We start from the raw sequence: 17038 nt of genomic DNA on the forward strand, positions 1-17038 counted from the left end.
GTCCTCTATCTTGCCCCCCCCCCCCCTCTATTATTAAGCCCTCTCTCTCTCTCTCTCTCTCTTTCACTTCTCCCCTTCTCTCTCTCTGGCGCGAGTAGGTGGGTTGTCTGGCATCCTCCCAGGCTGCTGTCTGAGCAGCTCCCTGCTAAGGCCACTGTGCAGGATTCTTTCCACTCACTGTCATGCATAGCTCTGCTGTGTAGTACACGGGCAGCCGTGTGTGTGTGTGTGTGTGTGTGTGCGCGCGCGGCTGAAATGCACACTAAGTTAAGGGACACTCTCTCTGCCGTGTGTGTGTGTGTGCGTGGCTGAAATGCACACTATAAGTTAAGGGACATCTGATTTTTTTTTTCTCTCTCTGCCGTGTGTGTGTGTGCGTGGCTGAAATGCACACTATAAGTTAACCTTATACATTTCCACCCCTATTTTGAGTTTTTCCTCGAAATTGCACACCGCCTACTTAAAATGGCCCTGTTGCCACATACTTTGACTTACAATCAAGTGCCTGACCTCTTTGGAAAGCTAAGGCCTTGTAGAATTTTTTGGTACCAATAGATTGACTGTGTGATGAACTATCAGAGAGTGGCAAAGGGTAGAATGATAGTTTTTTTTATAGGCGGTTATGTACATCTCTAGAAATGACCACATTCTGCCCTCTTGGTCACTTATTTTCTCTTGAAAACACCACTGAGGCCCACTACCAGGTCTTGTGAATCTGTATGTCAAAGTAGATCCTTATAGGATGATGTATGACTGTGTGGGACCCATATTTGTGTGGGCATACACATGCGTTTTGCTAAGTGTCCATTTGGAGACTCCAAAAGGACCTTTGGTTACCCAAAACTAAAATGCTTCCTATACAAGAACCCCTTTATGTAGAACCATGATCTTGGTGTCAAATGAAAGGTTACACTCTCTGTGTCATGTTGCTTGTACCTGGAGTGCTTTGCAGTGGCTGTGCCATGAGTCCAGAGAAGCATTATCTGACCTGAAACTCTTACTTTTGCTCCTACGCCTTTGAGATTTCCATGAAAAAAGGACAAACAAGGTAATGCAGTGAACATTTGTATTATAAAATGAAACAAAGGTAAAAAATAGCAATACCCTGGCAAACGAAACATCAAATGATTCACATTCAATGCAATAGAAATGTATTTGTGTTGGCAACCACGGTCAACAAAATGGAACGTGTTATGAACAACTGAAATAGTCTCGGCCACCGGCTCCTCTTCCTCAGACACAGGATCCTCAGCTCTTGTTTTTTTGCTTGGCGGGGCCCAGTCTTCATCGCTGTCACTGAAACAATTGTACAGATGGAAGTTAGGCTCAGACCCACTAAAGTATATGAAAACCCTTCCCAACAACTTATACAAATGATATAAATGTGTGTACTCAGGTCACACCTCCCCCTGCTCTCTCTTTTACACACACACACACACACACACACACACACAAACACACACTGCATTCTCACCTAACTCCCCTCCCTCCCAGGTACCAGAACACTGTTCACACTGTTCACACTATGAAACAAAGCTAAATGAAAAACTATGCACTAAACATTACAAAAGCAAACTAAACTGTATCTGTAACTGTATATGGATATAAGTAGTCTACTCACAGCTCAAAATCGGGGTCCTTCCCAGCTAAAAAGTTCTGCTCCTCCTCGGAGTCGCATTCCGAGAAAACGCTTTCTTCTCCTTCATCGATGTCCTCCAGATCTTCAATGTCCTCGGGTTCTTCGACATGTTTCGTCTTTTTTTTGTCTCTTTGGCATGTTTTACGAACAAAAACCTTCAAAAACATGTCTCTTGCTTGTTTAGTAACAAACTTCCAAACCACTGCTTCGGAATCTGGTTACGCATGGGCTATGCGCCTTGAGTTTAGCCGACAGGGAAGTAGAATGGGACGATGTGTCACATGTCTAAAGAAAGCTCTCCTCATTGGCTACACGGACATCTAGGTCCCATCTCATTGGCTCACTCAGACGCAGCGCTATGACCATTCAAAGACTGGTTGTCAGATTCATCGCTTACGTGACTCATTGGCTTTGATGGCATCTATCTCGACTCTCATTGGTCCTACAGACATGTAATGGGTATCGATGGAATCAGAAGAGCCTCGTGAACACGCGGAGTACCGTGAATCCAGCGACAATAATGGAAGTAAAACCGAAATATCTGGATTTCCGCGAAAAATAAGTGTTTACTTCGCTTCTTTTCGTATGTATCTGTTTTGTTTGTACTGGCGTGTACAACTACTCAATATATTGGCAATATAACAATGTAGATATTTTACATCTATGGATTCTTACGAAAATTTCAAGACCAAGCATGCTGGGCTAACTTATTGGTACGGCCATACAGACAAGTGACAAAATATGAACGCAGCAACTTTGGGGGGTGGTGGAGGGGGGTATTCTGATATGTTATATATCGGGATAAACTTATATTTTACACACGAAATATATGTTAATTCATGGAAAGCTTTACATATATCGATTCTTGAGTTTCTCAGCTTTAAAATGGTATATAGCATGACTATGGTAGTTCATGATAAGGTGCAAAGAAATGCATGGGGGTTGTTGGGGGGAGGTGGGGGGCACTGTATTTGCCCGAATACGGGTCACCCGTAGTGTACTGGGTGGGACATCTGATTTTTTTTTTCTCTCTCTGCCGTGTGTGTGTGTGTGTGTGTGTGTGTGTGTGTGTGTGTGTGTGTGTGTGTGTGTGTGTGTGTGTGTGTGTGTGTGTGTGTGTGTGTGTGTGTGTGTGTGTGTGTGTGTGTGTGGCTGTACCCAGACCGTGGGAATGGGCACAGTGTAGGGCAGCGACATGTCTGCATGAATTTTACTGCAGTGAGATCACATAGTGGTGGAGATCAGAATCCTGGTGAACTGAAACGAAGACGAGTGTTTACTTTGAAAGCAGGTCTGTTCTGTTGGTCTGCTTATGGCCAGCTGTGGTGTTGCCCGTCGTGGTTGGCAAGGTGATCCTGGCAGTGAAGGATGATGCCCACGGGCAGTCTGACCCCTCAACCCGCCCACCCGCCCGCCTGTTGTCACACACACACACACACACACACACACACACACACACACACTCATATAGACACGCACAGGTAGACAGGCAAAGCGCGTGTTAGGGCTGTCACTTTTGTGTAAAAATCCTGTTTGATTTTTGAGACACGAGTTCATTTCATCGATTGTAAAATCGATTTTCCATGTCTAAAGACATTTCCATTTTCAACGCAAATATAGGCCAATCCATGGACAACTAACAGGCATTAGGATGAACGTAAAGATGCTCAAGTCAGCAATATTTCCTATGATTTATTGGTGTGAAGTTTCGTGCACAATGACAAACAGAAGTGCAACATTCTTGAAAAATAATAATTGAGTGGACTGCCATAACATCAGTGAAAAACATTACTGCAGGCTTCAACATGGCTGTGTTTTACAATTAGAAATGTCAAACAAATTTTGCCAAGGTAGAAACTCACGATTGCACAGTTTGCATGCCACTTAGTCCTTCTCCATAGTTTGATCTACAGTCCAAAACCCAAAGTGCTTCCATATCGAACTCCTCAAGTTATTAGGAGTCATCACTCGTCTCTCTTATGTCGCATTGATCGCGTTGTCCTCCATTTTTTGGCAAAACACCAGCAGCAGCCGATTGAAACCGATTGAAACTATAGGCTGCTTCGGGTGTGTAAAATTGGTGGCAATTTTTAGCTTTTTAGCTTTTGCAACGCCTACTGCACTTTCAGAATTCTTTATTTTCTTTTTCTGCTTGTTTGTGATTTTTGGTCAGTCTATGGTTTTGCTATATCTATCATTTTTATTAGTTTAATTTGTTTAAAATTAATAGTGTACATATTTGGTTAAAATTGATTCCCTATTTCAGAAACTTGTGTTGGTTGGTCCAATCGATTGTGCAATCGATTTTCGAACATAGTGACAGCCCTAACGCACACACACACACACACACACATCTACACACACACACACACACACATATATACATGCACTCTCAGACACTCACACATTCATACACAAGCACACACACACTTGCACATATACTTGTACACACACCCTCTCTCTTATGCTTAAGTTAGTCTAAGCCCCCCCTCAGCCCCAAAGATGCAGAGAATCCCTTTGACAAGCCACTCTCTTTCACACACACACAGACATTCTCATACACACACCATGCTGTAGCCCTGTAGGGAGTGGCGGCTCTCTCAGATAAGCCTCCTTACATGGGTCCTTACATACTGAGGAAGAGAAAGCATTACCACCATAGATGAGACATCTTGAAGTAACACACACACACACACACACACACTCTCACACACACACACACACACACACACACACACACATTTTAGGTGAACACTCACAACACAGGCACAACACACACACACAGGAACACACGTTGTTCCTCCATTACCACAGAGGACAGGCCTATTATGAGTTCAGTCCATTATTAGTCATTGACTTAGTAAAATGGAGGTATCATAAGACTGATTGTTTAAAATAGACGTATCATAGGACTTAAGTATATAAGTATAAGTCTATATACTCTTTTGAAATTTGGTCTCTGTTTATCCCAATCCGTGAATTAGTGAAACACACTCAGCACACAGTGAACACAAAGTGAGGTGAAGCACACACTAATCCCGGCGCAATGAGCTGCCTGCTACAACAGCGGCGCTCGGGGAACAGTGAGGGGTTCGGTGCCTTGCTCAAGGGCGCTTCAGCCATTCCTACTGGTCGGGGTTCGAACCGGCAACCCTCCGGTTACAAGTCCGAAGCGCTAACCAGTAGGCCACGGCTGCCCCACACAGGACTTTCATACCAAGTGACATTGTGAGATGATTTTTGTGAGAATGTATGAACTGGACCGTGGATCTTACTCCCTTAAATGGCTGTGTGTTCGTCTGAGAGAGAAATTGAGTTTGTGTGTATGAATGTGACCGTGTATGTCTGTAAGTGTCTTAGTTTCTTTGTGTACGTGTGTGAGTGTACAGAGCAGATTAGCAGGCACTCTCTACCTCACTCTCTAGTGGTGAGGTCATCAGACCTGTTGTCCTGCAACCTGCAGGTGGAAAATTCTCTTGCTCCGTCTCGGGACCCTTCTGGAGCGTCTGGGAACGCTGACGGTCGTGTTTGTGTGTGTGTGTGTGTGTGTGTGTGTGAGTGATGGGCCTGGGTTCTGGTTGGCATCTGTGGGTGGAAACTGCAGTTGAAGTGGTTTGTTTACTTTGCCTTCCTCTGTCAGCAAGCAAAGCCCACTACTGTGTTCTACTGTGGAGCGGTTGCGGCCACTAGTGGCCATTGTCTGAAACTACATTTCCTTCCTCAAAGAAAACTTCAGGATTGTTGCTGTGAACGACCATAAATGGATATCTGAACTTGATCAGCAGATTAAACAATGAGACGCTCTATTACATTTGTGTCTGATTGGTAGGAATAATGTCTCCAGGCGTGTGTGTGTGTTTGTGTGTGTTTGCTTGTTGGTCTCTATGGAGAGCTATATTTGCCTTAGTCTCTGGCATCTCATTTAGCTGGGGGTTAGGGGGATTGGCAGTGCTAAATTTGACTGACCTGCACCTTGTGGTGATCTTCAAGTTGTGCTTTCAGGCCCCCCCCCCCCCCCCCCCCCCCCCTTCCGTTGCTACACTGTGGCTGTCTGTATGTAGCCAAGCCCAGAGGAATATTGCAGTACAGGGCTTGATCAGCACTTGGGAATTTAGAAGAACTAAGCTTCTTATGAATGAGCTGTCCCCTTCAGCGTGGCAGTGCAGCTCATGGTGCGCCCTGTCATTCTGCGTGTCATTGACATGTCATTATGTAGCACTTATGCAGCATCATACTGTAAATCCGACTGCGCCAGAGTTTACATCGGGCCCAAAAAATCCAGCCCAACCCTACCCGAGCCCACGCAGGTTCTGTCCGAGCTCAGCCTGGCCCTAACCATGAACTGTAATTATGAACCCGAGCCCGATTTAAACCCGATATTTTGTAATAAGTGGGCTGTTATAACTGACATTTTCAACTGTTCAGAATGGGATCTTACTGAATAGTGCTTGAGGAAGCATATTGTTTTATGAGGATCATGTATGGATCCCTGGTTTCCCCTATGCTTTTAGGCTACCTGTTTGGAGTGGCGTCTCAACAAACTGTAAGCCAAACATTCCGGGAGATCTCACTTTCTTTTGGGACTTTTTCAGTACTTCGCGTAGGGGGGGGGATAAATACAGTTTAGGGGGGCGGGGGGGGGTGGGGGGGGCATACATTTTACAAACCGAAATCGATTAAGAACAAAGTCCTCGATGTTAAGCATTTTCCTTATTACAGGCGTCAATGATAACGACACTTAACATAGTCCTCACTTACACGATTTCGGTTTTGATTTTCTAATAGGAGTAAGTGTGAACACATGTCATGATACATTTTTACATTTTTTATGTTTTGCTATAAAGCATCTTTCACGTAATGAATGCGCATTCTAAAGTAAAAGTAGGCCTACTATGCGCTCCGTGTCTGTAGCTGTCTGTTCATGTCCGCAATCGCTAAACCTTTGTTTTCCTTTCATGTCGGTTAACAGCAAAGTCGTCCTGCGCGTGTGTGTGTCTCTGCATGGGGCTACGTTCAATTGAAGTCAGAAGGTGGTCTGTCCATTCAACAGTCCCGCATTCACACCACTCCATTATTAGATTAACGTTTGATTTAACGTTGGATTTTCTCGCATTATGATGGATAGAGTTGCGGGACACGTGCCATTCTTAACATTGCGGGATAGATCTGCCAGTAGCTTTAATTTTGCAGTTGTCTCTAGTTGAATTAAGGGTGAATTGTTACAACTTTGCTATAATATATAACATTTCTGATTATCACACCATAGCTTTTTCCCCACCCAATGATAATGAAAAATAATAATAATGTAAAAAAAAAATGTAGGCTACATACATGATCACGAGCCTGACCCGACCCGGCCCAAAGAAAGGGATGGGGGGGATCTCGGCCCAACCTACCTCTCGGGCTGAGAATATTAATGAAATATTAAGTTGTTATAATGAAAAAGACAATTTAAGACCCAAGGTTTGTATCCCACGGGGGTATTGGTGATGCTAGTTACCGTGTGTGTGTGTGAGTGTCTGTCTGTCTCTCTGTCTGTGTCTCTGTCTGTGTCATGTGGCCAACTTTTTTTGTTTTGTACTCTTCAGCTGGTTTGCAGGGTTGAGCACGATCAGGGAGTTTCCCTGCTGCCAGTTTTTGTTGGTTCATCTTCTCATTATGTCAAAGCAACTGGTAAAGTAAGGTGCTAACGTCACTAATGTCTTGAGGTTTATACCCAGGCCACAGGCGTTGTCAGATGTGCGTTCTAGTTTCAGCTAGATTTCTTGTATAAGATATCCACTTAGCCAGCAGGTCACGATGACATTATTGTTGTGTGACATAGAGCTGTGTGCCTATCACTGTTTCAACATGGGCCCATGCTGTTTTACTGCATTGGTGTCCTCTTATGAGCTGAGAGTCAGTGGTCCAACCCTCCTTGCCTCAGTGTCGTCTTTTATGGTGTTTGCTGTTGCATTTGTGTCGGTCTACAGCACCAGGCTGGTAGTGAGGGACATGTACTGTATGTGGCATGCATAGCCATCTTGGCAATTCAGCCTCGGGTTACTCTGGGTTCGAACGAGTTCACGAGTCTGGATACGACTTCAAAGCGTGTTTCATTTGCAACTTCCTGTTGGTAACTGGGGAAAAAAACCCTCCCCTCCTCAGTGTCTTTTATGGTGTTTGCTGTTGCGTTTATGTCTGTCTGGAGCATATAGGGACATATTTGCGGCATGCTGGCATGTTGATGGTTCTTGCGTAAGAATCATCATCATGAGTCCTGCGACGGTGGTGGGAGCGAATCTGGGGTGCCATGTTCCGGCCGGGCCAGATGTTCGCTTTGCATCGCTGAGGGTACGACTGGAATGACACCTACGCATGCGTTGGCCAGAGATTTGCCTGACTAGAGAACTGATTGGTGTGTTGGGTGTCGCTGTCCTGACGGGCGATGGAATCGTCTCCTGATGCTGCCATAAATCGCTGGACACACACACACACACACACACACACACACACACACGACTGTGCCATTTAGAGGACCAGTAAAGCCCAAACAAAGCATCCTGTTCCACTTTATGGAGCACTCGGCATTCTCAAAGGTTGGGAGGTCACCAGAGTTCAACCGTAATGACTCTGGAACACAGCAGAATTGGCCAACGCAGATCGATTGTATCAGAATGGAACAAGACATTGAGGACATCGTCTTGAGGTTCTAGGAAAAATCTAAATTATATTGCATATCGTGCTCCAGTAGGTGGTGCCAAACCATCATGTATGTTGGGATTAGTTATGTGTTGAATGGTTCATTACACAGCACATTTTCACTTAGGCCATGAAATGAATGTCTCTGCCTCTACAGAATGCATATTTAGCTCTATTCCCAAGCTATATTCTTCAAATACTATGTTTTCCTGTGTGAGTCCTGGAGCTCAACTCAGCACCCCATTTACCAGGTTGTGTTTGGTTGTTTTGAGCACACACTGAACAGACATCTATAGTCTGGTTCAGAGAAATTCACTGAATGTGAACCTTTTAATACTACAGTAGTATATGTTCTGCATTGGGGAAATTTCCTGTGTTAATTTGTGTGTGTGTTTGTGTGTGTCCTTCAGATGCTGCAGGACTGCACCAAAGCCAGGAGAGAGGTGGAGCTCCACTGGCGAGCATCGCCGTGCTCACACATCGTCCGCATCGTGGACGTCTACGAGAACCTCTACCAGGGGAAGAAATGTCTGCTCATCGTCATGGAGTGGTAAGGGTCGCCTGCTTGGTACTTAGTCTGCCAATCAACTGACCAATAAGCGACCTCAGCTAAGCATTCAGTCTTCCCATCAACTGCTCAACTGACCAATCAGAGGCCTCAGCTAAGCACTCAGTCTTCCAATCAACAAATCACTTTAAAGCGACTATAAAGAAACTCTAAAATTAGGTAATAAATCTGAATGACCTGTGAAGAAGCTGACGGGAATAATAGTTCTGGCTCTATTTCATAACACTTCTAACCATGAAGAATAATTTGAGGATATCAATCTATGATAATATTCTTTTGAAAAAAAGACTAGCTCAGTACATGGTTAGATGGTTAGTCATTATTTGGTTTCGATGAATAGCCACCAGGCCTGTCGTTTGATTTGGTGTACACAGTAAAAGTATTACACCAATGGCTGGAGAACAAGATTGGGGCCCCCCAGATAGACAAACTCTGAGAAGAAATAAGCCCTGACTGAATTCCAGATGTCTTCCAGTTAACTGCTATCTGGTAATCGCCTCAGCCCAGTTATCTATGCGCACCCACAACCCGCTCTTCTGAGTAGCTGGATGAATGTATATAGTAAGGAAACCATGTCACTTGCGATTCATTTTATGACTAACATGCACTTACCCGCTAATGTGTACAGTCACACGCCGTTAGATTGTATTTTGGGATTTGGGAGTTAGGTGGGAGTTGTGTCGCAATTTCAGTTATTTCATAAGCAGTGCATTGTCATGTGGAGGTGCAACAACTAATTTATTAGAGGTCAACTATTAAATTAATTGCCAACTACTTTTAAAATTGATTTGTTAGTTTGAGTTTTGATTTTTTGATTTTTTTTTTTTAAGAAAAATAGTAAAATGTCTAATTCCAGCTTCTTGATATGAACATTCTGTGTTTTCCTTATTCCTTTCGCGCAAACTGAATATCTTTGCTGTTGTGTGGGCAAAACAAGACATTTGAGGATGTTGTCTTGGGCTTTGGGAAACACAGATAAATATTTTTGAAAATAATTGACCGATTAATCGTCTATAAAAAATAATCGTTAGTTGCAGCCATCTGGTCGGAATAGTAGACTAGCGTTGAAGCCCCCCGGGCAGGTAACACTACCACTCTGAGTGTGTGAGAAAGTCCCATCTCGTCCACTTTTAACCTAGAAAGCTGTCTCCACACACACACACACACACACCGTCTCCTTTGGTCTCGTGACCTGACCTGTGTTCCTCTTTAGGGTTGAGCTGATGTGTCCTCTGGTAACGCTACCAGTAAATGCTCTCTTACACACACATACACACACCCACACCTGTGTCTAGGCATGGTCTTACCCCCCCACCAGGCCCCATTACCACAACGTGCACTCAAATCATGCTAAGTCAAACAGCATTGACTCAGAATGGAATAAAAGCATGTTGTTGGGGCTGTCATTTCGGGAATGTGATGAAAAACACTGGATGTCTCACATAGATGAATGTGTGAAAAAAATTGGGTAGTTTCTTTTCTCTTTTATGTCCCAGCTGCACTATTAAAACGGTCAAAACAGAGTTAGTGAGTAAGGTCCATTGTTATTGCTGTAACCTGCTTTGGATACAAAATAAAAATAAAACATTGCTGAGTAAACATAAACGTGAAATCATGCGAAACTATGACCCAATTTTTCTGTATTGTACTACTACATGCGGCCAAATAGTGCCATTGAGACACGTTACATGATGCGTTGGTGGAGGTTGTGAACACTTCAATGCTTCAATGGTGACAGGAACTGACTGCGTTGGTGGACTTCAATCAGTATACTAATCATGATGTTTTGATGTGGTCAGGACTTGTGGTTATGTCAATTCTTGAAATTGATGGCATACCCTACTATGACTTGCACTCCGCACCCCTCCCACCCCACCCGACACCCCACCATTCCCCTCATCATAGTAGTGGTTCATCATGCCTATTGGGTAATCGTATTCCTATTCTCCTTTATTTATCTTTGTGGTTATTACTCGATGCAAACAAACTGACTTAAGTAATTTAAATCTGGTGGGTGGGTTTTTATTTATTTATTTATTCGCAGTGGTGCAACTGGCTGCAGGGTCCGTACTATTTTTGGGTCCACGAGGCCCCAAGTTTGAATCATTTCCCGGTTACATCCCCCATTCTCTCTCCCACCTACTTCCTGTCAAACTTCATGGTCCTAAAAATAAACTTAAAAAAAACAAAAAAACACATGGACTCACTTGCACTCCCTCTGGCTCACTGTAAGTAATTGCTGAATTGTATGGCATCAGCTTGTCAGCCCATAGACTGTATATATAGAACTGGACAGTGTGCCGTCTGTTAAGAGTGATGCGAGCGTTAGTCCAGAGCCCCCTGGTGGGTGGCTGGCTGCAGTACAATGTGTAACTCCGCCCACCCCCATGTATTTCAATGGCCAAGTAGCCAACTTTCCGTGTCACTTTTCTCACCTAAAACTATTTTTGTATCAACAACTTTTTATTCGAAAAAATAGTTTTCAAGATGCTTCAATACACACAATTTTTCTTTTCTCGCTGAAATTATTTTTTTTAATGTTATATTAACAAATCTAAAAAGGGCGTGTTTACACCTATGATTGACAGCTGGCTGGCTGCAGACACGACGCTTTGTCCATTATGTTTTACCGTCTAGGCTGCAGACACTACCAAGCCATCGCTCACTTATTTTAACGACACCTGATTTCGACACATAATCTAACCTAAAGAAGTGTTGCTGTTATTATCATTAGGCTATATCTTATCACAGTCTGACTAAATACATATTGATAGTCATACATTGTGTAGTTGTTTGTAAGAGACATCGTTGTTAGTTGTGACCGATTCTTTGTGAAAAAAGATATGTGCTGTTCTTTCGTAGATGCTAAGTATATTAGCTCATAGCATGCTACATCATGCTAGCATTAGCCAGTTGATAGGTAAAGTAAAAGGGCTCCGCTTGCTATATTGATCCGAATTGACGTTAGCCATAGTCACCATCATTTACAGTCCTACTTGTTTCAAATGGTATAACGTAACCAGTGATTGCCGCCATCATCGTTGCAACTTCATTTGAATACACTTTGTCACTGGAGAAGGCGATGTTAAGTTTCATTAACGTTAACTCTTGCTTAGTTTTGCGAATGGCAATAAACGCCACCTAGCCTGCTAGGTCGACAACCTCGGTATGCCCATTTATGAATCAGCCCGACAAATAACGTTACTTGTGTTTTAGTGAACACATTATTGGACCATAGCTTAATGTGAGGAGGAATTCAAAGTTACAAATGGTCAATTTGCTTAGTATGCTCAGAACAGAGGTATCTGAAAATGAGTTAAGGTATCGTTGTTACCTGCGATTGCACTGCTGGAGAAGCATTTTGCATTGGTATGATTTGATCAGGTCTTGCCAGTGATGTGTAAATCCTCCCGTAGACGTACATCATTTCAAAATAATACGTCTAAATTGAAAACTGTGACAACTCATTGATAGGCTCTCTCAATATGTCTGTAATCGTATGCCTCTACCACATGCTTGCTAGTCTTTCACCAGAGAGGGTGCTCCATTATAAATCAAAAATGTAATACTGCAGCCTTCATGTCAGCTGTAAAAATATGAGAACATGGATCTACTACATCAGGATACTCTGTAAACATTTTACACATAATCAGGAAGCTACTTTGCTGTTCAGTGTGTGATGTGTTTAAAGTGGTACTACGTTTAAAGAAACATTTTTATTTTTTGTTTCAAGTGCATAAGAAAATACCACATTATGATGATGATGGTTATGGTTACCCTTAACAAATACAAAACAATATAATACTTAAAACAGGGATCAATCAATAGCCTAATGAAATAAACAATGAAAATGAGGGGGGAAAGCAATAATAAATGATAATGCCCATTCAATCAATAATATAATAACAAAAACATGGTAAGACTACATTAAGGAGAATATCAATAATAAACAATGTCAAATTAATCAACAGCCTATAATGAAAATAAAACAGTACTACTGCATACAAACCACAATGTATAAGTGCTTAAAAGACCAAAAACTATCACAAGAACGAAGAGCACTGGGCAACTCATTCCACCAACATGGAACCACTGAGGAAAAGAGTCTTGAATTTGACCTAGCGTTTAACCTAGATCACAGTGGGCGGTTGGGGATGTATATCTTGATCATTGAATTAAAATAACAAGGAGCAGATCCAGTCAGTGTCCTATAGGCCAAAGTGAGAGATTTAAATTTAATTCTGGCTACTGTAGGGAGCCAATGGAGAGTAACTAGGAGAGGAGTTACGATGTGTCCTCTTAGGCTGATTGAAGACCAGTCATGTTGCAGCATTCTGAATGATATATCACACAAAAGAAATAAAAAAAAACATTCAATATTGATTTAGTATCAACCAATAATTATTCTGATATTAATATTATTGTAATGTCTACATCTTTGTGTAGGCTACAGTTAAATACTAAGCAATGGCCTCTGACTTTAATACCAAGGCAGTTAAATGACCTTGGTGTGGTATAGTCTACGTGATACACAGGACTACACAGTAAACCCATTTAAAAAGCATCATCATCTCAGTATACCCATTTAAAATAGGCAAGGATACGTATGTAATAAAAAATTTTGGGTTGCTCACAGTATACCCACCACTACAACTAACTAACTAGACTACACCACTGGTTAAATGGCGCATTGCAATTTACAATTTGTTTGAGTTCCGGGGCATACAGAAAGTTGAAGTTTGGGTGACATCAATAAAGAAAATAGAAACAAAGGGATGTGTACAGCCTCAAGTATGAATGATGTCACATTAACAGAAGGTTCAGAGCAGCGGCAGACCTTTCTTGGTGCCACGCAAGTTATTGAAAGTCATGTGTTTTCAGAACGTAGTGGTGCTGTGCCATGTCCCATGTATAAGGGGCTTCAGGTTGATCCAGTGACGGTGGGTGATGATGTCAGGGAGATGGATGTCAGGGGACTTGGAGAAAGGGGGAGGACATGCCACCTCAGACCACCCCAGCCAAACCACTTCACGTAGGCATTCCCTTGCTTGCAGACTAATGTAGACCATGGAGACCACCTTGCCGCCACCTCCAGTACATTCAGCCATCACCCATATCTTACCTGCAAAAAGGAAAGTTACAATAAAGTTAGTCAGACAATTTTACAACATTACAAAGCATCTAATCAGGCACTCAACACCACTAGTAATACCAATTAATTAAATATATGTGTGCAATAAACTTCACAGCCTACCTGATGTTAACTACACATTTAAATATGCGGTGTGAATGTTATTAACTTGCGTCAGCTTGAAAAATAACGTTATCAGTATGACTGATCATGGACGTTAGATGACAAACTAAGGTCTTTCTCAAATGTTCACCGATATCCCTGGGAAGTGACTGGTTCTTGGCGTAGTGTTTAATGCAGGCGTTTCATTTATCGATCATTCACTTATGCGGTCTACAACTACCGACCTACCGATCTATTTTTACAGTCTATCTATGCTACCGACCTACCATCACAGAAGTAGCTCTAACAGAGCTGTCTGTCGTTAACGTTAGAAAAAATGCAACGCTGGCAAACTGGCTAGTAGTTACATTAACATGAGGTTGATGAGGTCCATGCTTCACATTACGTTAACTTGCGTTGCTTTATCACATCATACCGTTGCTTTATCACATCATATACTGTACTGACTGTCTAGTGTTATTAATCCCCATGTACAGTCAATGGTTACTCCATGTTGAGATGGCATACATTGAGATATTTGAAAACAGCAACAACTAATAAAACCAAGTATATCATGCATCGACTCTTACGGGAGCTGTGTGCTAATCTTCACTTCAACGACTAACTTAGCCTCCCGTTAACGGTAACGTTAATGTAGCTGCTAACGTTAGCATGTAATTCGCTGTCCGTATTTCTGTTGTTAGCTCATTAGTATTCACCATACTAAATTGTCACAGTCTATAATCAACATAATAAGCTCTCTTAGACGTATTTAAGAACACCAATAGACAAAAAAAAACGTTTCAGTTGATACGGAACACTTACCAGACAAGAACAAACCGATTGTTGTTTGTACTGTTTAGCTAACTCACAGCCGCAAAATTCATCCAGCCAGCTAGCCTTCGGCGCCGAGTCGACCTGCGTTGTGGAAAGGAGAAGGGGCGGGTTTCACTTGACAAGGGGCGTGTTTAACTCGCTGAGTGGCAACTGAGTGGGCGTGCCTGACCGCGACTCCTCTTCACTGCGCATGCTTCAACTTTTGCTGCGCAGCCGCACTTCAAATTGGCTCCAAATTTTCCAAGATGGCGTCGCCTCGGCGGCTTTAATTCCATAGAACACTGCAAAATGCAGCCACACTGTCCAGTTCTATATATACAGTCTATGTGTCAGCCAAAGTATACAATTACAGAGCGTTAGCTAGCGGAGATACCGTAAGATTAAGAGTGAAGATTTCTTTGAATTGAAAACTGGTTACTCAGCTCGTCGGCTAAGGACCGATGAGGTTTAAAGGAAAGCGTAAAACAATTCTTTGAAGGCTTCCCAGAGTTAAGTCATCACAGTTGAACTTTTTGTAGGTTAATACGATGCTATCTAGGAAGACTATTTTGCAGGCTAGCCAGTTTCAATTCAACTGCCGTTGTCAGCATTGCCATTTGTTTGAGAAACAGAAAGTAGGCCAAGCAGGCCAATCACAGTACAGCTTCACCCAGTTACCCTAAAGCTCATCAAATAAATGACTTGTAGTAACTGCTACAAAGTCATCAGGATGCATGGCTGTCGCTGAACTATTCTCTGGCTTGAGAGGAAGGAGAAGTGAAAGTTAAAAGCCGTTGTTATTCATTTGAGGCCCACTTGTTCTGCACTTCCATAATGCTTGTCAGTCTACTGTGGCAGGCTTAAGTGAACTACTCTGTATCTGACTAATGCGTAACCCCCCCTACATACACACACACACACACACACCCCAGAAGGGTTTTGCGTTGACATAATCGTTTAGGGTAAGTGGACCCATTAAGTCCACCAAAATCTAAGTTTAGGTCTGTTTCATAGAAGGTAACATTGTTTATAGGTAAGATTATATATTGGTGAACATCTCTCATTTGAAGATGTATGCATTAGTTAAAGATTCTCTAAGCAATGTTGGGTAACGTCACTTCTGTTGACATTCAAACAAAACAGAGCTAGATCGCCCCTCCCTCCCGTGTAACTGACACTCTCCTGAACGCACATCTCGTCGGTGAATGGCTGGAAAATTATGTTAAGTTTTATGGTCCAGGCTGCACCAGGCTGTTTTTGGAGCCTGGGCTGTCTACAGAGACAGAGTCTAGAGTGTTTTGGGCTAGATTGGAACTATGGCACCTTTTTATTGTGATTGATTGATTGATTGATTGGTTGATTGATTGATTGATGGGTGCGCCTTACAGCAGCTGTTGTGCCAGGAAGGCAAGAGAGGCTGGAGAGCTGGTTGCCATCTCTACACTCTGTGGCAATGTGCTCAGTACCAAGCTCCTGGCACAAAAGCTCCAACGTTTTGTGAGATGGAGACACTAGGTGGCGGAAGAGAGCTCTAAAATAGTGTTTCAGATCCAGCTGAGGAGAGTAAGGTGGCTTGTGTATAATAACCGTGACCTTGCGCATGAAAGGCAGGCTCTTGCCTTGATCGGCGGTCATGATGAGTAGACTGGATCAGCTGCTAAAAGTCATGTAGGAGGCTATTTGTTGTTATTGATGGGGACTCTTGGAGCTTGTGATTGACATACTGTTGTCATGTGTTCCGGTGACAGCCTGAGTGTGAACCACTGGCCTTTGTTGTGCTTTTTCTATTTCCTCCACATGTAGGATGTGAAATACTGAAAGTAGGTTCACTCTGTACTCTGTACTGTCTCTCTCTGTGTGTGTGTGTGTGTGTGTCTGTGTGTGTGTGTGCGCATGCTCACGCTCACTGTACCCTGTGTCTGTGTGTGTCTGTGTGTGTGTGTGTGTGTGTGTGTGTGTGTGTGTGTGTGTGTGTGTGTGTGTGTGTGTGTGTGTGTGTGTGTGTGTGTGTGTGCATGCTCACTATACCCTGTGTCTGTGCTCTCTGTACCCTGTGTGTGTGTGTGTGTGTGTGTGTGTGCGCTCGCATGCTCTCTGTACC

The 17038-nt window shown here is 42.9% G+C and overlaps 1 protein-coding gene and 1 long non-coding RNA gene across 2 annotated transcripts in view; one reads left to right on the forward strand and one right to left on the reverse strand.

Moving 5' to 3' along the window:
• Nucleotides 1–17038, forward strand: part of mapkapk2a (MAPK activated protein kinase 2a) — a 77570-nt gene that overhangs the window by 38691 nt on the left and 21841 nt on the right. Inside the window, exon 2 of the mRNA XM_076267705.1 lies at nucleotides 8731–8870. Within this exon, the coding sequence (XP_076123820.1) occupies nucleotides 8731–8870 (140 nt within the window). The remainder of the gene's footprint in view (nucleotides 1–8730; nucleotides 8871–17038) is intronic.
• On the reverse strand, nucleotides 1053–2639 carry LOC143103905 (uncharacterized). The gene is made up of 2 exons (XR_012982962.1): nucleotides 1622–2639; nucleotides 1053–1296 (listed from the first exon to the last, which is right to left on the reverse strand). It is a non-coding gene; the product is annotated as an uncharacterized LOC143103905 (long non-coding RNA).

Source organism: Alosa pseudoharengus, unplaced genomic scaffold (genome assembly GCF_046254945.1).
Source record: "Alosa pseudoharengus isolate Yale_2024_CS ecotype anadromous, Long Island Sound unplaced genomic scaffold, YU_APseudo_1.1 YU_APseudo_1.1_scf_5, whole genome shotgun sequence".
NCBI lineage: Eukaryota > Metazoa > Chordata > Actinopteri > Clupeiformes > Clupeidae > Alosa > Alosa pseudoharengus.